The sequence below is a fragment of the Crocodylus siamensis genome, chromosome 4 (genome assembly GCF_052110815.1).
Source record: "Crocodylus siamensis isolate JL-2025a chromosome 4, ASM5211081v1, whole genome shotgun sequence".
In the NCBI taxonomy this organism is placed as follows: domain Eukaryota; kingdom Metazoa; phylum Chordata; order Crocodylia; family Crocodylidae; genus Crocodylus; species Crocodylus siamensis.
Window position 1 is genome coordinate 47,207,536 of NC_143398.1, and position 23,187 is coordinate 47,230,722.

The window sequence follows — 23,187 nt, forward strand, 5'->3', positions numbered from 1 at the left end:
TGAGCCCTTATTATCATGTGGTGAGCTTCTGGTAATGTACCTCTACTGTGAAGGTATTAAGTGTGTCATGCCTAGCTACAGTGGTCCCTGGTGTGCTGTTGACGTGGTGCAGTTATGTTCATTGAAGCTGTCTATAATGCCAACTAAAATGTGTTGACTAATCATGATTAGGTTGAAGAGAAGTTGAAGGTGATCCCAGTAACATCCTTAATTTGCATGAAAGTCTTCATATGGTATAGCTCAACATGAATCTGCATAATGAGAGCACCTTGAGCTCTTTGTATCCTCCAAACACAACTGCTGAAATATAATATTTAGTAGTAATACAAAAGTAAAGTTGCTTCAGGTTGGGCACATCATTTCTTTTTCTATTTTTAGACATACTTCTTTTAAAAGGTGCTCTGTGAAAACTTGATATAATTGAATAACTACATTGACAACAGGCATGTGCTGAGTATTAACTAATTCAAACCACAGAACCTATTAGAGTTGTTACTTAAGGATCTGGCCCCCTGAATTTGTTGAAGTGTTTAAAACACTTCCATAGGTGCAAGGGGAGTATTTTTATTTCTGTTTATTCAAACAGTTCTGCCCAACCATTAGTTCAGAAGTGGTTAACTAGCTGGACTTGGCTTTCTTTCTCTCCAGTTTAAAGTCAGTTCTAAAATCTTTAAGGAAATGAACATCTGATGAAGTGAATGTGGGTTCACAAAAGCTTGTGTGTGTGCACTGTTTCTCTGGGTCTCTTAGTCTATAAGTCTCTATCAGTCTTTGGCTGATACCAAAATTTGGGGTGAGGTGAGCACGTTAGTAGGGAGGGAAAGACTGCTGCCAAGACCTGGATAGGTTACAGGGGTGGGCTAGCAAAAACAGGATGCGCTTCAATACTGACAAGTGCAGGGTGCTGCACTTGGGCAGTAGTAACCAGCAGCACACTTCTAAGATGGAAGACGCCCTTCTTGAGAGCACAGAGGCAGAAAGGGATTGTGGAGTCATTATTGACTCCAAGATGAACATGGGCTGACAATGCGAGGTCATGGTTGGCAGGGCTAACTGGACCTTGTTGTGCATCCACAGGTGCATCTCTAGCAGGGACAAGGAGGTGATTCCCCTCCCCCCTCCCCCATGCAGCACTGGTCAGGCCACAGCTGGAGTACTGTGTCCAGTTCTGTGTGCCCCAGAGCACACAGGAGGGATGTGGACAACATTGAGAGGGTCCAGAGGAGGGCCACCTACGTGATCCAGGGGCAACAGGGCAGACCCTACAGTGAGAGACTGTGGGACCTGAACCTGTTCAGCCTTCACAAGTGAAGGCTGAGGGGGGACCTGGTGACCATCTATAAACTCACTAGGGGGGACCAGGAGGGTTTGGGAGAGACCTTGTTTCCCCTAGCACCCCCTGGTATAACAAGGAATAACAGCCACAAGTTGTTGGAGAGTAGGTTTAGATTAGACATCCATAAGAACTACTTCACAGTCAGGGCGGCTAGGATCTGGAACCAACTTGCCAGGGAAGTGGTGCTGGCTCCTACCCTGGGGGTCTTGAAGAAGGGGCTTGATGCCTACCTGGCTGGAGTCATTTGAGCCCAGGTTTTTTTTCTCCTGCCCAAGCAGGGGGTCAGACTTGAAGATCTACAAGGTCCCTTCCGACCCTACTTCTGTGATTCTATGAAGGTGCATATCTCCCACGCCTTTTGACTAACTTTTGTTTATCTAACTTATGTAACAAACTGTGTATCTGGCATGGTTAAAGTAAATTAATTTCACTAATAAATGATTTTTTAATTCCAGATGTCATCCAAATGCAGTTTGAAATCAATGGCCAATAATAATTTAGTAAAGAAAAGAAATGCCAGCCATTCATCATTTTTTTGACAAAGTAATAATTTGAATTAATGTGTTAAGCAAAGTTGTTGCTTAAATACATGTGGACAGGTACTTTTTGGTAATCCTGAGGAAAGTGGTATAATTTGATACAAGCCAGGCATATCTACACATCACTGTGAAGCAATGTTGCTATAGTGCTATGCTTTAGTATCTCCAAAAGGAAGTACTAAAGCACAGCACAGTACGGGTAGTTACTGTGCCATGTGCATGGTGTACTGGTAGATTTCAATGCTACATTGCCATAGTGGCATACAATACCTGGGAAGTGTGCTGCTACAGCGATGTAGCTGGTGATCATGTATAGACACACGTCATTGCTATAGCGCGCCGTACAGCAGCACAGCTCACCACCGTAGGGCTACGTGTAGACATGCCCAATGAGACTTGGTAAATGACTAAAAAGTACAAATGTAAAACAAGATGAATATTAATTATATATATCAACCTCAAATTAATTCTTTTTACTTGATGATTAAAATCTGTCATTGAAATCAGTGTGATTTTAATGAATCCATCCTGAATTACCTCTGAATATGGTGAGAATACTAATGGAGTATTGTGTCCACACGATAGAAAAGATGGCGAATATTGGAAAGGGTTCAGAAAAGAGCTTAACAAAGATTTGATGCTTTGAAAGCATGCTTCTCAATGAAGGAATTAAGGAGCTCAATCTGTTTATTTTATTGAAATGAAGATTACAAGGTCTTTTTGCCGTACTGTATAAATACTTACATAAGCAGAAATCATTTGATAAAAGGTTCTTTAGGCTAGTATATATTATGCAGCTGCAATTGGAGTTGGAAACAAAATACAAACTTTTAAAATATTGGAATTGTTGATGAAAACAGTTTATTAAGGTATGTGATAGTATTCATCCTTTCCCTGAGGTTTTTAAATCAAGGTTGCATTTCCTTTTAAAGATATACTCAAGTTTATGACAGTTATTGAGCTTGTAGCAGGAATTAGCAAATGTTGCAAAGGGATAGGCTTGGGAGCCTTAGGGTTCCTAACATCTGTAAGGTTTAACTGATGTTAGAAAACTGGGAAAGATTAAATCTATGATACATCCTATATATTGCGACTAGAGGGAAATAATAAATATTAATAGCAATAAATTATTAATATTAATCTCTTACCCCTACTATTCCATCAGTAATAAATGCACATATGCATATAACCAAGTACTGCTTCTGTTATATTCATGCATCCAACGAGGTCTTGAGTCTGTGCATGCAGCTATTACTCAAAACTTAATATGAAGATGAGAGACTTGCACAGGTAGTTCTGCTATTGTAATTATTATAAATTGTTTCTGTGCAAGCAAGAAATAAACTACTTTTGCTATGTTCTATGTAGCTAATAACATTTTGATTTTTTAAATAATATAGTGTAATATGATTAAATACATTTGGAGCAGATTTGCTGAGTAATAAAATGCCATTCTTTAGTTATTCTTCTCTTCTCTTTATAATTTTGATCCTTGCATTTCCTTATCAGTATATGCTAGCAGAACCTAAACTAATTCTGGTAACAATTCAGACCAAGATGTAGGGAAAAAACATTTATTTTTCTTGTACTTCCTTCCCTCCCCTTGCCTTTAAAGTATATTAAAAATTGAATTAAAAAACTGTATCATAATGTGTATCATGAAGTAACCTAGTTCTTCTTTCATTTCCATCCCTATTTAGGCATTTAATAACACATTGCAAATAAAAAACAAGGAAGAAAGATTAAAGAAAGCATTGACTTCTGGGAATGTGTCCTTAGTTGAAGAGCTCTTAAATTCAGGTGAGGAAAATGGTTTGTAAACCTTGATCTTACTGAGTTTGGGAAAAGATTAAGGACTTTTTTTCTCATTTCAGTATACTGTATTGCTATGTCTTTTGAATTACATGAACACTGCTGTAAAACAGGATAAACAATATTTATTCAAAATAGTTTGAAAACTACTATTTTACCAGTGGTTCAGCATGCAGTATTCTACAAATTCATTCAATTCATAGATGGGCAAAACCAATCATAGGTACACTAACAAGTCAGGAGTAATTTCTGATGCCATTAGGAATAGAATTCATTTATGTAGTTTCTATATTGTCAGTTTCAAGATCTTCAACCTTAGTGAAAGAGATTGTGTTTGTGCTCTAAGGCCATTGCAATCCTTGACGTCAGTAAGACGACCATGGGGAAATTACATTTAATGCAAATATTCATTTTATTTGGAAGTTAAACTGGTGAAGTGATGAAGCATTAGACTATTTTATTAAAATAAAAACAGCTTCCATACATTTTTGAAGGTTGATCTATAATTTTTGGGTAGGAGGAACATTAATAGAATTTTTTTTAAAGCTACAAAAACTTGGGGTACTAAAAGACATAACTCCATTACTTCTCTCCTGAGAACATTTGCTTGGGGGTGTGCACTATTTTAGTATCCTAGAAATCATGAGGTTTTCAAACTAATGGTTGTACAGCAGTAGTTAGCTCTGTTAGTATAAAGTCAGGGACATTAAAGGAAAACATCATTTAGCTAGTTCCACCACAGTCAGCAAATCCATAATCTGTGTAGAGAATATCTTTCTTTCTTGCTAAAAAATTAGGTCCTGTAGGTATTTCAGACATAGAAAGTTCTCTTGTCTTATTTCAGCTGTGTTTAGAGAAACAAGCAGTAATTTTGTTTTGAGAAGCTTTATTTTCAGTGTACATGTTCCAGTTACATGCCCTTCTCCAGTTTGCAAGTTCTTTATATGCGAATATGCTCTTCTGCAATGAGCATATATAGACCCATAATTCGTTACATGTGAGGTAAACTTGCGCAGTCAGCATAGATGCACCTCCCTGCCCAAGCAGGTAAGTCTGTGAGGGGAGGGGAAAGGGCCATGGCCCTGTTCACCCCAGCCCCAGCTACAGCTGCCCTGGGAGCAGCCAGCGCCAGTTGCCTGCAGCCTCTGGCCTGCACCGTGCTCTGCCTGTTGCCCCCATGCCTGGGCTCCACTTGTCCGCACTCACCTTTGCTCCTGGGCTGTGCCATGCCCTAGTGCAGGCAGCTGGTGTTGGCTGCTCCTGGGGCCAGCAAAGCTTGGGGTGAGCGCGGACAGTCAGAGCCCCAGACAGCACGGGGCACAGCATTCAGCAGCCCTGGCTGCTGCGGCCCTAGGAGTGGCCGACACCAGCTGCCTGTAGCCACTGAGCTGCACCGTGCCCCAAACCCTCCAGGGCGTTGCCAGTCCCCACTCACCCCAGCTCCTGCTGCAGCAGCCCTGGTGGGAGCCGATGCCAGCTGCCTGTAGCCACTGGGCTGCACCGTGCCCTGGTGCAGGCAGCTGGTGGGTAAGAGCCTGTGCTTTAGCAGCTCCAGTGGCACTCTGGGGGGCATCCACAGCAGCCAGGAGAGCTTAAAAAGCCAGATCCACCATAAATATGTTTATGGCAGCACAAAGGCCAATCATACAGGCATCCATGCCTTGTATTACCCTGCAAATTCCCCAAATTTTTTGGCTCCAACAAAGATGATATTAGTTTCTGAAAAGTTATTGAAGCAGGTGGTCCTAGGACTTGCAGGGCCTGATATTTTGCTCCCTGGGAATTCCCACAGAGGATCAGGCTCCTGATGCCCTGGGAGCATCTGCTTGGCTTTCCCCACATGCAGAGATATGCCTTGGGGATTCTTCAAGATGCATCACTGTAAACAGGAAACACAACAACTGTTCTTCAGATTGGGTTGCTGTCCCGTGCAGGACAATGGGCAATGTGTTGCACCCAATGAAGCTGTGGTGGACACATCATGCATTTTATTTGGTGTTGTCTGTTTATGCCCATAGAGGTACCTAGGCCAAATGCCCACTAGGACAGGGATGTGTTTTTATGTCTAAATAGGCACCTATTTCTGACCTGCTTACTGTGTGGGAGTTGTGAGGAGTGAGATAAATACAGACATTTGCCTGAAGGAGAAACGTTGCTTAGCTTATAGTTACTGCAGTACTTTGACCTAGGTTGTCTATATATATTTCACAATATGTTTTCCTTCCCTTCCTCACTTCTACGTCTTAATTATTTATTAGTGAAAGAGCTAAAAGGTATTTTACTCATTTCTGCCTTTTTAAACTCCTAATATATGGGGGAAGAGCACTCAGAACTGTGGCACAAATCAGTGGTGATTGTCAACAAGTTAGAGGTCAGAAGCTTTTGGCCATGTGTACAGCAAAGACAACGTGAAATGTAAATAAATGAAGACAACACATAGCTAAGAACTGCTGTTACTCTATAGTAGAGTAGTTATGTGCACAGTGGATGCATCTACATGAGATGCTTAATGTCCATTGGACTAATTCTACTATGCCAGGGGTTTTCCACCTTTTTTAACAAGTGCCCCACTTCTAGTGGCAGTAGTCGGGGAGTGGGGGGTGTTTGCACAAAGCTGCTGCTGCCGTCACCCACCACCCCACACCACTGCCATGAGCTGTTTTCCCATGTCCAGTGGCTCTGTGGACAGCTGATGGGCCTCACACCCGGCTAGCCATACACTGCCTGTCAGCAGCCCATGGAGCCGTGTGTGTGACCAACCATGGGAAAATGGCATGGGGTGGTGGGTGGCAGTGCGGGGTGGTGGCTGCCCCATGTGAGCCCCCCCGCCTTGCGTCTGGCCGGCTGGTTGGCCCCTGTGCAGCCTGCAGAGGGGCGTTGCTGCCCCCAGTCCCTGGCCCTGAGGTGGTGGTGCAGGGTGGTTCATGGTGGCGTGGGGTGGTGAGCCTCCTCACCCCACATCTATCTGCAGAGGGGCGCCACTGCCCTCGCCTCCCCCACCACCCGCACATAACCCCCATAACCTTTCCAAGTACCCATAGGAGTACGTTTACCCCCAGTTGACAACCCCTGTACTATGCATTAGCACAGCTGGCAAAAACTGTGCTAATGTGCAGTCAATTAGTCAAGTGGGTAGGGTCCTACAGAATTCTTGACAGAAGTGGGGTGCACTATGGCTCCTGTAATCTTGCAGGTTACCCCACTCCCTCCCTCTGCTGTTAGGTGGAAGGGCTCCACTTCTGGCTTGCTACTGATCAGCAGGGAAGCAAAAACTGCAGTTTTAAATATGGTACCATATTTGCCTTCTGCTGCTCATTGGCTGATGGGCCCCAGACAGCTCTGCTATTTGCTGCTGACTGGTGGGGAGGCAAAAATGGCGCCGTGTTTAAAACTGCAGTTTTAGTTTCCCTGCTAATCAGGAGGGAGCTGCAGGGTTCTCTCCTAAACAGCAGTTGTGGGGGACGGGGAGAAGGGGCAAGGTGCACATGGGGGAACACGCATGACTAAAGGAGCTGCCTTTAATCTACTCTACTTCCCCCATGAATTTGGTGGGTCCCTACCAATGGGCATGAAACATCACAAAAAGCATTCTGTGCTAATTCACAGTAGCAGCAATTACAATGCGTTAAGTCAGTACCTGTTATTAAAGGTACTAAACTTAATGCTCTGTGATTACGGTGCATTAAAGAATGTGTAGGCCTGCCCAGTAAATTAGTTATGTGCACAGCTTCATTGTTCCAAATCTTTTTGAACCAATGCTTTGCTTAGTGGTCTCGTTTCAGGTAGATATTACAGAGGATATAAGTCTCGAGGAAAAATTTGAAGGGAATAGAGGGTTTTGTGTCTGAGCAGAGATGAATTTAAATGAAATGATTGAATGGGGGTCCAAGAAAGATATTGTCAATGGAGCAGAGGGTAGAAAGCACTTCATATGCTGCCCTTCCTAACAGAAGCTCAGGACAGCTTACAACAGAATACGCTAATTTAGGGAAAAATGTTTATACAAATCTCATTTCCATTTTGAAATGTAATTAAGTGCTTTCAGAAAATATTATTGCATCTATTTCTACATGGCATACAGGCACATGAAAGTCTGTAAGGAAGCATATCTGGGAAAAGTAGAAAAAGGCTAACTTTTGTAAGATGATTTTCTCGTGCATTCTTTAAGACAACAAGCAAACAACCAACTCAGTACAACTAATATAGTTTGACAAAGGAAAAAAATAACATTTTTAGGTTTGAGTAAACCTATGACTAATTACTTGGGCAATAAGCCACCTTTGTCATGCTGTACTGGCTGTTCTTAAACATATTTATACGCACTAAACTTCCTTTTTGTCCTCATTACCCTGGAAAGTTAAATTGCTTCATCTTTCTTAATCAGCAGTAGTCTCCCATGGGTATGTTACAGTAAATAGAGATGGAATTAACTAAATAAATTATATTTTACTATAGGCTCTTCATGTAAAAACACTTACATCTACTACAACAGGAAAATAGTGATTTAATGACTATTCTGCAGCTGTGTCCTTGTGTGTCTGTACAGGATGTAGAGAACAAGCTCTGCACCATCGGACTTTGAATATTTTCATTGACTTCCCTAAGTTTTCTCAGCATGGAAATAACATTTTTGAGGAATTCTTTTCATACATTTTATTCTTAATTTTTTTCTGAGAGGTACTTTTAACATAGTTTATCATCCGAAGAGATCTTGGAGCTACTGGCAGCAATTTTTGCGAAGTCATGAAAAACAGGCGAGAAACCAGGAGTACTTTAAATAGGTAAACATAATTCTCACTTTTAAAGGAGGAGGACCCAGGAAATTATACATTGATCAGCCTGGCTTCAGTACGTAGGAACTTACTGGAGCAAATATAAAAGACAGTTTATAAGCACCCAGAGAATCGAGGAGATCACTAACAGCAAACATGTATTGTTTAAAAACAAATAAGATCAGACTGACTTGATTTCCTACTTTGACAGGGTAAGTAGTCTGGTGGGTGAGGGAAATGCAGTGGACTTGATTGGATTTTAGTAAAGATTTTGATAAGGCCCACATGACATTCTTAGATATGAACTAGAGAATTGTGGGCTAGATACAGTTGCTTGCAGTTTTTCAGTCAATTATGTATGCACCTAAAATCAGAGACTATTAATGGATCAGTTTCAGAATGGCAGGAGGTTTTAGGTGGGGTTCCACCATCGGCCATTGTGGGTCTGGAGTATAACATTTTTATTAATGATTTGGATAGAGGAATGGAACTCCGATGCCACAAAATGGGAAGGGATTGCAACTGTTTGGGAGTATAGAAAGAGTATTCAAAAGGGTCATAGAGTGGAAAATGTTTTCATAAAGTGGCTGAAGAGGCATTTCTCTGGGCTAATATAAGAATATTACATCCTGTATTTGTGTTGGGGGTTGGATTAGATGGCCTTTGAATTTCCTTCCAAACCTGTGATTCCTGTGATCTTGAGTAGAGCTCATCTTCTGTTAGCTTTTCTTCCTGCATACACATAAGAATGTACTAAAATGTTTGTAAGAGCCTATTTCTACTTAGCAACATGATTCTTGTCAGGCCAGGCCTCTCTTGTTCTGCTGTCTGGTACTATGTAAACTAGTAGAGCCTGATCCATGGATGGGTTGTCAGTGACTAAACCAGTCTCCTACCTGGGCTGGCCTGGGTGAGGACAGTGTTTGGACACCCAGCAGGACTAAAAACAAGACCTGACAAAAGGCAATGAGCTCCCTGTGAGCCAACAGTCATCTGTACCTGGAGAGGAGATGAGTACTGCCAGGTCACTCAACCCAAAGAACCACCGGCAATGCAAAGCAACTCAGATAACTTAGAAGGGTTATTATATCACAGGGGCGTGCAATTATTTTGGCTGGAGGGCTGCTTAACAAATTCTGGTGAGCTGTTGAGGGCTGCAAGTATAGTCCTGCCCCTGGTAGCCATCTTGGGACTGGAAGTCCCACCCTTGACTTTTGCCACCAGAAGTCCCTCCCCTTGCCCTGGAAGTACTCCTTTTGGAAGGGAAGGTTTTGCCGTCTTGAAACCAGGGCAAAAAAACCAGATTGTATACTTAAAAAAAAAATCAAACATCTACTATAACTTACTTTAATTTTATTTAAAAAATATTTTTGCCCTGATGTATGTGTTTCCATAGTGTATCTACAGGCGATTGCATCATAACTTAAAATACAGTCTTACTCTTGTATATTGTGGGGGTGGTGGTAAGGGGTGTATGTGGTGGGAGAGTAGGTGTTCGGGGTGCGTGTGCGCAGTGTGGATATGGGGGGTGGGAGAGGGTGGGGGTGTGTGGAGGGGTGTGGGTGTGGGGTATGTGGTTGGGGTGGGGGCTGTGGGAGGATGTGGGTGTGTATAGGATTATGGTGAGGGGGTGGGAGTGTGTGGGGGAAGGACTGTGGGAGAGTGTGGATGTGTTTGGGAGTATGGTGGAGGTTGGGTGTGTGTGTGTGGAAGGAGGTAGTCCTCAGAGTCCCTGGAGTGTGCGAGTCCCTGGATCTGCATGTGGTGGCAGCAAGTAGGGCCAGCCCTGCCTGGCCCCATAGTGCACAGCTCCCTGTGCTCCCACCCCAGTCCCTGGCCGCAGGTGGGAGCTGTGTGCAGGTCCAGCCCCACCTGGCCCTGTAACACACAGCTACTGCCCAAGCTCCTGGCTGCACATGGAGGCAGCATGTGGAGCCAGCCCACCTGGCCCAGTAACACTCCCTCCTAAGTTCCCAGCTACACATGCTGGCAGGGTGCAGAGCCAGCCCCACTGGGCCCCATAACATGCAGCTCCTGCGCTCCCACCCCAGTCTTTGGCTGCATGTGGTGGCTGGGTGCAGGGCCAGCCCAGCCCAGCCCCATAGTGCTCCCATCTGAGTCCCCAGCTGCATGTGGTGGCAGGTTACAGAGCCAGCCCCACTCGGTTCCATAGCTGCAGCTCCTGCACTCCCACCCAAGTCCCCGGCTGCACATGGTGGCAGCATGAGGGGCCAGCCTGACCGAAACCTGTAGCGCACAGCTTCCTACCCTCTGTCCCAGTGAGAGTCTCTGGCTCTGGCCCAGTGGGGCTCTTACCTGCAATTCCAGGCCTGCGGACAGGGAGGCTAGAAATAACTAAGGAGGACTCTGGGACCTCCCGCTCTGCCCAGTCAGGGGCATGGACCAAGGTGGTCAAGGGCCCCAAGGCCCGCCGCACCAAGGCCACTGCCCCGCCGGAGCTTAGCAACAGGTTCGCACCTCTTGCAGCCCCAGCAGAGCCCACGCAGTTGCCAGCTCCCGCAAGCAACCCAGGCTCGACCGCAGCTACTGGCCTCGCTCTCCCCAAGACAAAGCGTAAGGTGTTTGTTGTGGGAGACTCCATCCTGCGGGGCACTGAGGGGGCAATCTGCCGCCCCGACCCCTTAGCCCAGGAAGTCTGCTGCTTCCTGGGGGCCCGCATCCGAGACATTGCGGAGAGGATCCCGCAGCTCCTCCGGCCCACAGACCACTACCCCATGCTCCTTATTCATGTGGGCACCAATGACACGGCTCGGAGCACCCCCAGCCAGGTCATGAGGTGCTACAGGGAGTTGGGAGCGGGGCTTAGGGGTCTGGGAGCTCAGGTGGTGTTTTCCTCGATCCTCCCAGTCTCGGGCCATGGGCTGAGGAGGGAGAGGAGGATCCACGCGGTGAACCAAAGACTGCGGCGCTGGTGTTATCAGGAAGGCTTTGGCTTCCATGACCACAGCCCGCTCTTTGGAGAGAGAGGCAGCGAGCTGCTGGGAAGAGATGGCCTCCACCTCTCTCCCCTGGGGAGGAGGCTCTTCTCAGCCAGGCTGGCTGACCTGCTCCACCGGGCTTTAAACTAATCCCGCTGGGGGATGGGGGGACTACTGCCCCTGCTGGCCCGCTGAACGGCCCTTGCAAAGCCAGCGGACCAAGGCACTTAAGGGGGCACTTAAGGGAGCCCACCCCTGCCCCAGCCCTGGCACAATCTGTGGGCAAGGCAAGAGCCCCCAAGGGCACACTTGCCTGCCTGTACACTAATGCCAGGAGCCTGGGCAACAAGCAGGACGAGCTCGTCCTCCTGCTCAGTGCAAAGAAATATGATGTCATTGGGATAACAGAGACCTGGTGGGACTCCACCCATGACTGGACCACGGGTATAGAGGGCTATACCCTGTACAGGAGGGATCGTGTTGACAAAAGGGGCGGGGGTGTAGCTCTCTATGTGAAGGAAAGCTACATGTCCCTGCAAGCTGATGTTGGCAACCGGCATGGAAAGCTAGAGACACTCTGGGTAAAAATTCGTGGGGAATTCGGCACAGGGGACACAATGGTGGGAGTCTACTACAGACCTCCCACTCAAAGTCCCGAGCTTGACCAGGAGTTTGCCCGGGAACTGACTGAGGCCGCTTGCTCCAGGACCTTGGTTGTCATGGGTGACTTCAATTACCCGGACATCTCGTGGGAAGATCACTCAGCTAAATCTGAGCGGGCGCAAAGCTTTCTCTCATGCGTGGATGACCTCTACCTGACCCAAGAGGTCTATGGGCCAATGAGAGGCAAAGCGCTGCTTGACCTGGTACTGGCTACGGGGGATGACCTAATTGGCGACCTAGTGATCGATGGGAAGTTGGGTGACAGCGACCATGAGCTGATCACCTTCACCATCCGCCGTAAAGCTGGCAAGTCAGTCAGCAACACAGAAGTCCTTGACTTCAGAAAAGCCAACTTTGACAAGCTCAAGAGGCTTGTCGGTCAGGCCCTTAGGGACCGTGACCCCAGGGAGATGGGAGTTCAAGAAGTGTGGTTGCTTCTCAAGGAAGCGATCCTCAGTGCACAAGCTAAATCTATTCCAACATGGAGGAAAGGCAGCAAGAAGGCACAGCAGCCCCTCTGGCTCTCCAGAGACCTAGCGGACCTACTGTGGCTAAAAAGGAAAGCCTACAAAGGATGGAGGACGGGATTCACCTCCAAGGAGGATTACTCCGCGCTGGTCCGGTCCTGCAGGGAGCAAACCAGGAAAGCCAAGGCTGCAACTGAACTGCAACTAGCTTCAGGCATCAAGGACAACAAAAAGTCCTTTTTCAGGTATGTGGGGAGCCAGAGGAAAAGCAAGGGCAATGTTGGACCCCTGCTAAACCAGATGGGGCAACTGACAACTGACGGCCAGGAAAAAGCCAACCTATTAAATAGGTACTTTGCGTCAGTCTTTCATCAGTCACACGGGATGCCCATGCCTGCTATGGGACAGGGAAATCTGGGTGAGGGGGATCCCCTACCCTCCATCAATGCTGACCTCGTGAAGGAACACCTTGAGAAGCTGGATACCTTCAAGTCAGCTGGCCCTGACAACCTGCACCCCAGGGTACTCAAGGAGCTGGTGAGCGTCATAGCCCAGCCCCTGGCACGGGTCTTTGAAAACTCCTGGCGCTCTGGTGTAGTGCCCGAAGACTGGAAGAAGGCCAATGTGGTGCCGATCTTCAAGAAAGGGAGGAGAGTGGATCGGGCTAACTACAGGCCCATTAGCCTGACTTGTATCCTGGGGAAGATCTTAGAAAAGTTTATTAAGGAGGCCATCCTTGAGGGACTGGCCCAGGCTAACATTCTAAGGGACAGCCAGCATGGGTTTGTTGCGGGTAGGTCTTGTTTGACCAATCTCATTTCCTTCTATGACCAGGTGACCTATCACCTGGACCAGTTAGAAGAGATTGATGTCATATATCTTGACTTCAAAAAAGCTTTTGATCTGATATCCCATGATCACCTCTTGGCCAAACTGGCCAGTTGTGGCCTTGGCTCCACCACGATCCGCTGGCTGGGAAATTGGCTTCGTGGTCGGACCCAGAGGGTTGTGATTGATGGCAGTCAATCATCATGGTGCCCTGTAACCAGTGGGGTCCCTCAAGGCTCTGTCCTGGGACCCATACTGTTCAACATCTTCATTAACGATGTGGACATTGGAGTTAGGAGTAGACTGGCCAAGTTCACCGATGACACCAAACTTTGGGGCAAAGCATCCACGCCAGAAGATAGGCGGGTGATCCAGGCTGACCTGGACAAGTTCAGCAAATGGGCAGACGAGAACCTCATGGTGTTTAACACCGAAAAATGCAAGGTCCTCCACCTTGGGAGGAAAAACCTGCAGCACCCTTATAGGCTTGGCAGTGCTACGTTGGTTAGCACTACAGAAGAAAAAGACTTGGGGGTCATCATTGACCACAAGATGAACATGAGCCTGCAATGCGATGCTGCGGCTAGTAAAGCGACCAAAATGCTGGCGTGCATCCATAGATGCTTCTCGAGCAAATCCCGGGACGTCATTCTCCCCTTGTACTCGGCCTTGGTGAGGCCGCAGCTGGAGTACTGCGTCCAGTTTTGGGCTCCACAATTCAAAAAGGATGTGGAGAAGCTTGAGAGAGTCCAGAGGAGAGCCACGCGCATGATCAGAGGTCAGGAAAACAGATCTTACGATGACAGGCTGAGAGCCACGGGACTCTTTAGCCTGGAAAAGCGCAGGCTCAGGGGTGATCTGATGGCCACCTATAAGTTTATCAGGGGTGAACACCAGGATCTGGGGGAACATCTGTTCACCAGAGCACCCCAAGGGATGACGAGGTCGAACGGTCACAAACTCCTGCAAGACCGTTTCAGGCTGGACATAAGGAAGAATTTCTTTACTGTCCAAGCCCCCAAGGTCTGGAACAGTCTGCCATTGGAGGTGGTTCAAGCACCTACATTGAACACCTTCAAGAGTAAATTGGATGCTTATCTTGCTGGAATCCTATGACCCCAGCTGACTTCCTGCCCTTTGGGCAGGGGGCTGGACTCGATGATCTCCCGAGGTCCCTTCCAGCCCTAATGTCTATGAAATCTATGAAACTATGGGGTGGCCAGCAAAAGCTTCTGCCAAACAGCAGCTTCTTGTTTCTAGCACCCTAGCTTGGGTCATGCCCACCTGGGGTGGGGAGTTGGTTGCTTAGCAACCAGAGCCACACCTCCTTCAGGGATGATACTATTTCACTTTTTAGGCATCTGAATTGATCCTGTTCTGCCTTGTCTGAGTTCCTGAAAACATTGATGTGATATGGACGGCGCTTCCTCTTTGCCACTTTTCCTGTCTTAGAATAAAGGCTGAAATGAAAGCACATTACAAAAGTAGGCGCATTAATGATTTTTCAGGAGCTCAGGCAGTTTGGAATAAGTTAATAATAGTAATGAATGAAGGATTTAGATGTGTAAGTGCCAACTAAATGTTTAATAATAGGAATCTGGCCCTGAGTTGTGCTGAATGCTAAAGCAGTTTCTGCTAGAAAGGTAAGGCAAATTAGCAGGCAGAGGGACGGGCAAGGGAAGGGTTCTGAAGCATAAAAACCATAGGCTGCCTATACACGTGCTCATTCACGTTTTCATTAGGTATCAGAGCCGACTCATCATCACAGCTACTAAGCTTCTGCACATTTTAAAATGGCTGCAGGAGCACTTTTGCTAAACCTCAACAAATGAGGTTTAGCTAGAGAGTCCTGTCTCCACTTTTAAATGTGCAGGGACTTAATAGATGTGGCAATGAGGCATTTTAATTAGAGCCGCTTTCCAGGAACCTTTCTAATTAAAATGCCTTCCTCCCACCCCCTGAGAACATGTATAGGCTGCCATAGTGCAGGTGAATTGACTTGAGTACTGCAGTGTTTCTGGATGGGCAAACTCCCAAACAGGCCAGTTTATAGCACCAGGACCAAAACTTGCTTCTTCTGTTGGAACATTGCTGCGGTTTTTATGACAAATATAGAGCTGATCACTGCTTAGGGGATTATTTGACTTCAGTAGTGTTTTGTCTTAGCCCTCTAAAATGTATCTGTCTTTCTCGCTTCTGTCTTTGGATCATGTTTGAAAAGCCATAATGCTTAATATCTTGGGGTAAGAATCAGGCTTCTTGATACTTAGTTTTGGAATTTGTTTCTAGAGTTCCAAGTAGAGATGTACTGAAGAAGATGGAAATATGGAATAAAATACTTTCTTTTTTCTCTCTAAGATTAAATACAAACATATTTGCAGAAGCCGTTACAAATTTATGCTTACTTTGTCTATTGGAGTGAGTTTTATAAAGTATGTTCTTACCTTCAATATATTTTTACTGTTTTTGCAGGTATGAGTGTAGATAATAGTTTTCAATTTGGATGGACTCCCCTTATGTATGCTGCTAGTGTTGCTAATGTGGAGCTAGTACGTATCCTACTTGACAGAGGTGCTAATGCAAGCTTTGAGAAGGGTAAGATTAACAAATGCAATTCTGCCTCTCACCAGTATATGTTATCCTGTTTGTCCTTTATTAAGTATACAGGGGAGACAGGTCACAAGTAAAGTAGACTAGATCTCAAACTTGGCTTTGTAATCAGGAGAAGGTAATCAGATTGTAGAAGGCTGTAAAATAGTCTGCCCACTCCATCACCCTGAAACTGAAAAAAAATCTGTTGACATTGGATTTACGTGTTGTACTCAACTAGTTCTAAAGTAGAACACAAGTTTAATTGTGTTCTTAGAACTGTGACCTCATTTGCTGCCTTTGTGAATAAAGCAAAGAAAATATTTGTCCAAAATTACAGCATATGGCTGTATTAATTCCATTCCCACATGTATAGTCTACAGTCAGGATGGTGGTGCAATTTGGTAAAGATTGTACAAATTTATGGAGATCTGATCTCCTTAAGACCTCTAATTTAACATCTAACAAAGTAGGCTGAAGCCTATGAAAGCTCATGCCTTTCTGAATGGTGGTTCTCAACCTACTGCCTGGGAGCTGGATCCATCCCGTAGAGGTGTGCCATCCAGCCTCCAAACCTCCTCACAGACCAGAAAATATGGCCCTATGTGCTGGGTTGCATCATTGCCAAGCCAGATCTTGAATACAAGGTCACCTCCATGGGGTTGGATGGGATGAACATCCAGAGTATATAGGTGCCGCCCTGCCATGCTTTCTGCTTAACTTCAGACTAGTATGGCTCTGTTAACTTCCAAAAATAGTTGTCATTCATTTTACTCTCTTTTTATTTGGCTGTACAGGGCAAAAAATCTTCTCATTGGAACTGGAAGTCCCCGAGGAATGATGATCTGCTACCCCATAAATGAATGTGCATTAATTATGTTTTCAGTTCCCTAAAACTGCAGCACATTATCATCAAATAATTCTAAAAGCATAAAAGAACCATTGTCAAATTTTAAATCTTTTTAACTTCAAATTTTAACATAATTTCAAATACTATGTCTAACCATGATATCCCATCTCAACTTTTTAGGTTGTAGGTACTTATATTTTTCTTCTTCCCCCTTACTTTTCCTATGTGGAAGATCTACCCAACCCAACCCTAAGCAAAACAACCACTGATTTTTACCATGTAGAGAAATTAACTACATAATCCACCTGAGTGCGGAGAATGATCTCTTTTACAAAATCCAGCAACAACAAAAACACAAAATATGCTGAATTTTGTTTTAAATAATTTAAATAGCAACTCCTTTTATTTCTTGCTGTTCTCACTCTGCAACTAACTAGATTGCCTACTATACTGCCTTTTTTTGTCTTACAATGGCTCCTAATATCACCCTTTTATTCTTATTTCATAGCCCTCCTCCGTCCCTCCAGTCATTACATGAAGTCTTCTTTCGGCTGTTTAGCTTAGCCTGGCTGCTTCTTCTAGACCTGAGAAAAGACACATGATGCCCAACATTTATCCAACAGCTATGGTCTACTTATGCAATGAATAGTGACCTAGTGAATTTCTTTCTGCCTGTGAAATGGCTGCCCGGGCCCTCACTCTGCCCATGAAATCAGGGGGAAGCCCCCAAGAATTATGCAGCTCCCTAGCTATGAAGCAAAGTTGCAGCTGTGACAGAAACTACCTGTTTTTGTTACAAGTAGTATCTGTGACTAAGAGGCAAGGATTTTTATGCTATCTTTTACTGGACCAACTGTATAGTTGGGGCAAGCTGTTGGGTAAATGTTTGGGCTTTTGTAGACCATAGCCTACAAAGGCTGTGCTTCTCTGAACAAGTTAGTCTATGAGGTTAAGCCACTCTGCCCTGTCCGTTGCTTCATTAGTAAGTGTAGCTTTGCTGCAAAAATGAGTCCCTTGTCCCACTCTACAAAGGCTGTTAACTATTCATTTGGGATACCACATGTTCTCTTATCTTATGTGAAATCTGTGCGAGTCGCAGCACAAAACATTGAAAGTCTGATGTCTTCAAGTCTCTTTCAAAGTTAATGCATATAGATTTTTTTCTCTGTAGAGAAGGATTTTCGTGGGTGATACCTTAAGGCTATCCCAAATATGGAGTTGGTCCAATAAAAGATATCACCCACAAAAATCCTTACCTCTGCATGCTTCCTGGTAGTGGTGGATTAAGATTTGTTGGAGCCCTGGGCAAACGGAAAATTGGAGGCCCCCCACACCCCACGATAAACATGAATGTATCAAAAAGCATTAATAAATAGATCCATTAAATGTTTACACATTGCATTAATAAATAAAGCACAATATGCAATGTCAAAATTAACTACTCAATTTTGCCACACACAAAACTGAGTGCAATACTGCCTTAGATGCATGGGATCACCATAAATGTATAATAACATTTAGTTTAGTAGTCATGTAGACTTTTGTTTGACTTTTTTAAAATACACATTTTACATTGTACGTGCACTACGGTTAACTACTACAAGAAAAATACAGACCAGACCTATAGCCTCAAGTATGAGTCTAAGAATACCGTTAGCGATTCTTGCAATTAAAATAAAGCAGTAGGCATACACAATACATCCCAATATTTTTTTTATCTTTCCTGAAACATTAAGTGCTAAACTTCATATATTGTAAAGCTCTCTTTTATATGCCCATTGCACCTGTGTTTTAATTCTATCATTGCACAATTATGTACCCAAAATGTAGAAATATATTGATATACATAATGTGTCTCTTTCTCTACATGTATCTGTCTCTATATAGATGTGTACACACACACACACACACACACACACCACAAGTGGCACAGCAGCCCATCTCAAGCCACCTGCCTGCCCTCTGACCTGACCCTTGGGAGGGAGGACAGCATCAGGCTTCTTTCAGGCACAGGGACGGGAGAGAACAGACCAGCTGGACAGTGAGCAGCAAGGGTGGTAGGAATCCTCACTACCGCCTCACCCTGGCAGTCCCTATGGAACGGTCAGACAAGCTGCCATCTCCCTCTGGCTCTCATGTGTTTAACAGGAAGTGGAGCTTCGGTGCTTCCCAGAACTTTCCCCTGCAGACGGGAGCACAGTGAACCACTGCCATGGCCCCTGTTCCTGCCTCCAGGGGGGCCCTGATTGGCAGGGGCCCACAGGCCTGTGCATTAATCCACTCCTGTATCCTGGACCACAGTTGCAATGTCACTCCAACACTATCTTTTCCTTAGAATATTTTAAGTCCACATTATTTTCTGTAAGTTTATTAACTAACTTAGAAGCATGTTCATGTTTCCTACCTTTCTAGGTCATTAAGTTAGATACTGAACATTAATATTTAATATATACCTCTACCCACTGCTGCCAAATTAGTATGGTTTATTATTACCCTTGTTTAAAATACTCCTGCCAGCTTTCAGTACACATGTCAGTGTTGATAATAAGTGTAAGATTTTGTCAGACTATTAATCAACCGCATTCTTTTATTGTTCACAGAAGTTAAACAGTGACTTAGAAATTTCATTTTGTTTGGTTAGATACTTGAAGTTTGTTTCAAAGTTCACTGTTTTTCAAATGCCTTGTATAGAAGTTGATCATGTCCCTTTCCTTATTTTATAAACTTATTTTAATATCTCATCATGGTTTCAAGTAAGAAAAATACAGTGGAATTATTTTTTTCAAATATGTATCAGATTTTTAAGTTGAAGTATGATAAAATGTGAGCAAAGCTTTAAGTTTCTCAGTGGAGTTTTTAAGGAAAACTAGATTTAGATTTTGTGTTTACTGACATTTTTAATAAAATATATTGTTGCATATTTTATTACATCACTCTTGAAGATTGAAAAAATAAAATATGTGAACATAATCATAATATTTTGTGATGTATTGACTTTTTAAATGGTAAAATACACTAAATGATGTTTCAGTAACATGCTAAAAAAAATAAATCTTCCCTCTCCCACTGCTACCAACCAGTCTACCTTGTTATCTTTGCTTTCAGGTTCATTATGTGTGTTGTCTATATTTGCTTCTTGTTCTTTATTACTTAGACTAGAAATAGAAATTGCCAAATGAAGCAGATCAGCTGTGCTGGGATGTTGGGTGAAATGCATGTTGTCCATTGTCCCATCCACTGATGCTGTAGGGCAGCAGGCGATGTGTTTTCCCAGGACTTGAAGGGCTCAGTCCTGTGCACCCTGGAAATTCCCACACAGGATCAGACCCCTCAGGTTGCCCGGCAGCACCTGGCTTTCTCCTCTTATAGAGACATACCCTGGGGAATCTTAGGGTTGCTACTTACTTTAATGTTTCATGAGATGGGATTGTTACATAGTGTGATTTGCTTGTGTTTTTTGAAATTCCTGGTGTTTTTTTACTCTACAAATTTCTGTTTGGGGTAAAAAACAATAGAGGTCTTAAGGAGATCAGGTCTCCATAAATTTCTCTCTGGGTATGTGATTTTATTTGAATTCATAGTGCCAGTTATCTTAACTGTACTGAAAATTTCCAGTCTCTTAAGGGTTTCTAAATATTAAATAGGTAACATTATCAAACTTGAATAGTTTGAGCTATTATTTAGATGCAGTAAGTATTTAAAACACATTGCTCCAAATTATGAAGACCACAGTATTTGTGAATTTCCTGGGCATCACTCTCCGATTGTAATTTTCAATACAGATCAGTATACAGTTTTGATGTCTGCGTGTACCGCACATGCTTCAGAGGAGCAGATTGTGAAGTGTGTAGAACTGCTTCTCTCAAGGAATGCTAATCCCAGTGTTGCTTGCAGGTAAGGCACTATTAAAATTGACATTCTTGGTTGAATGTTTGTGTGTACTAATTTGATGTAATTTGCTCAGAAATCCTGGATGGGAGGTACTAGGGAGATGTTTTAATTAAATAGTTGCTTGGTTCAAAAGGTGCTTTTTTCAGATTGTGTAGTTACTGTGCAAGTTTTGTTAAAATGAAGCAATTGTGTAACACTTCAAGTTTAGCAGAACATTTATTGCTACTGATAAGATAAAAAGTCTGCACTACCTTGTAATGATTTCAAAAGCCTTGACCTTATCAGTGTATGATGGTTAACTTTGTCAAATGACAAATAGCACATTTCAGTAAAGGTAAATAGCCTGGGAAAAGTGTTATATTTTTGCTTCAGATCATAAATTTAGCCATAAATAGCACTGTAGCAGTGGCAATTAAATAAAGTTTAATACTGTATTGTAATAAAGTACTTTGATCTATTTCATTAAAAGAAAAGTCAGATGATTGTTGCTTACTGCATTATATTTTATTTATTACCTTCTTAGGTTTCATTATTTTAGTGCTGTGAACTTAGGACAACGTGACAACTGTTTTATTAATTTATTGCATTCCAAAGGTATCAAGTGTGACATTTGAATGCCATACATGAAAAATGAAATACAAAAGATTAGGGATGCTAGGGGAAAAAAATCATCCATCCACATGCTGTGTACAGCTCTGCAGTGTCTCTAAGTCCAAGATCATTCTGAATTAAAAGAAGAAAAGATGGGAAATGCATAAACAAGGGAAAGGAAGTGAGGCTGAAGCCTGGTTGTTGATAAAAAGTTGAGGAACGGACACTGTAGTACCAGAGAGTGCACGTGATTCAGGCTTGCTTCTGCATCTCTTGAACCAGTTTTAGGTGCCTTTCTGGTAATAATTAAAAAAGTCCCAGTGAAATGTATATATGTACTAGTTTTTACTGAAACTAGTCTGTATTGGAGAAACCATTTTAAAAGTTGCAACCAAAACTTTGTTAATTAGAGAATCAATTTCAGCATGCCACAGAAGGGGACAACTTGATTTCTTATGTTGTACCTTGATCAAATATGACTGAGAGCCTAGCATTTAATCCTGATCCTGGCTGTCCCCACAGAAAACATGCTTTCTTCCAATTTTTTGTTCTTGTGTTTTATCTCATCTCAACAGTCACTTAAATCATGCTTAATCCTGCACCAGGATCCAGTTATCAGATCAATATAAGTAAATGAATTCTCTTCCTGCAAATTCCCACACACAGCATCTTGCCTACAACAATTTATTTTTCCCCCTCCTGCTATTTTTTTTTCCTAGGGTCCTGGTGGCATCTTCTTCCCATTGAATGAGCCTACTTTGGCTCCCAGTCACAGCTTTTCAGGTCTGTGGAATGGTGAAACTCCTCAGGGCTCCTCAGGTTGCTTCTGCATCTCTTGAAGCAGCATTGCCCTTGCCACTGAACAAGCTGAGAAGGAAGGAGACCAAATAGTTTTTGTGTCCCAGATGGAAAAAGAGTGAGAAACCAAGGTTTAAGAACTTTCTTAACTGTTTCTTTCTTTGTTAATTCAAACCCCCAGGTTAGATTTTTCTTTTTTCAGTTGTAGTCATGCCTTCCATCGCTTTTAAGGGTTTACTCTGACCAGATACAAAACTTTCCTTTTCTCAGACCATTTCACCTTGAAATACTATGTATACTTTTCAGGATAATAAGTCTGAATTTTCTTTGAATCTCCCTTCTCTGGAGGAAAGAAGAATATCTGTCCAGGCAGAAGTTGAGATGTTTTCTTCCCTTTAATTACTACAGAAAGCTTGTCTTTAACCTAAGAGGACAGGTAGAAATGTCTGTTTGCCAAGAATAGCAGATCTCTGCATCTGAAGAGAAAATATTTTAAATTAGGCAAAAGTTGCCAGCATGCTGTCATGAAACTGGTTGATGTGGTAGTAGCTAAATTAGTTAAAGGATTTTTTTTAAACAAAAAAAGTAAGTTTATCTTTATGTGTCAAGCATAAGCATGAACTGAAAGTGGAAGAAGTCTTAATTTGGCTTGCAAAGCATGCAGAAGAAAACTTTTTTCATCTCATATGTTGCACAGCAGTTTTCTTATATGAGTTCTGAGATCTGACCTGTCTACGTTGAAATTAAGATGCTGTGTGCATTCTTATCATTAATATTGTAGAGTTGTATTTTTTATAGCATTTCTGATGCCTTGAATGTTTTCAGTGATTGCCATTTGCCAAATCTAGCTTTAGATAATACTTAAAATGGCTTTTATAAAAGGATAGCCTGTGCTCGTACCATATGTTTTATGTATGTTGAGAAACAGGATCACCTTCATGGCAGAGATGTTTGTGTCAGATATGCTTAATAGTTAGCATTGTAGAGCCACATACATTCTTGATGACGATCACTGCTTCATGTGTATGTTCTTAAAAGTAAAAAAGAAAGGAAAAACTTAGTCATGTCAGTTGGAAATATAGTTACTGTTTATGTTTTCATTGTGCTTGATT

At 43.4% G+C, this 23,187-nt stretch overlaps 1 protein-coding gene across 1 annotated transcript in view; it reads left to right on the top strand.

The window, feature by feature from the left end:
* ASZ1 (ankyrin repeat, SAM and basic leucine zipper domain containing 1) overlaps window positions 1–23,187 on the top strand; it is a 69,716-nt gene that overhangs the window by 18,182 nt on the left and 28,347 nt on the right. Inside the window, exons 3-5 of the mRNA XM_090041567.1 lie at window positions 3,576–3,675; window positions 15,829–15,951; window positions 20,578–20,689. Coding sequence (XP_089897693.1) covers window positions 3,576–3,675; window positions 15,829–15,951; window positions 20,578–20,689 — 335 coding nt within the window. The remainder of the gene's footprint in view (window positions 1–3,575; window positions 3,676–15,828; window positions 15,952–20,577; window positions 20,690–23,187) is intronic.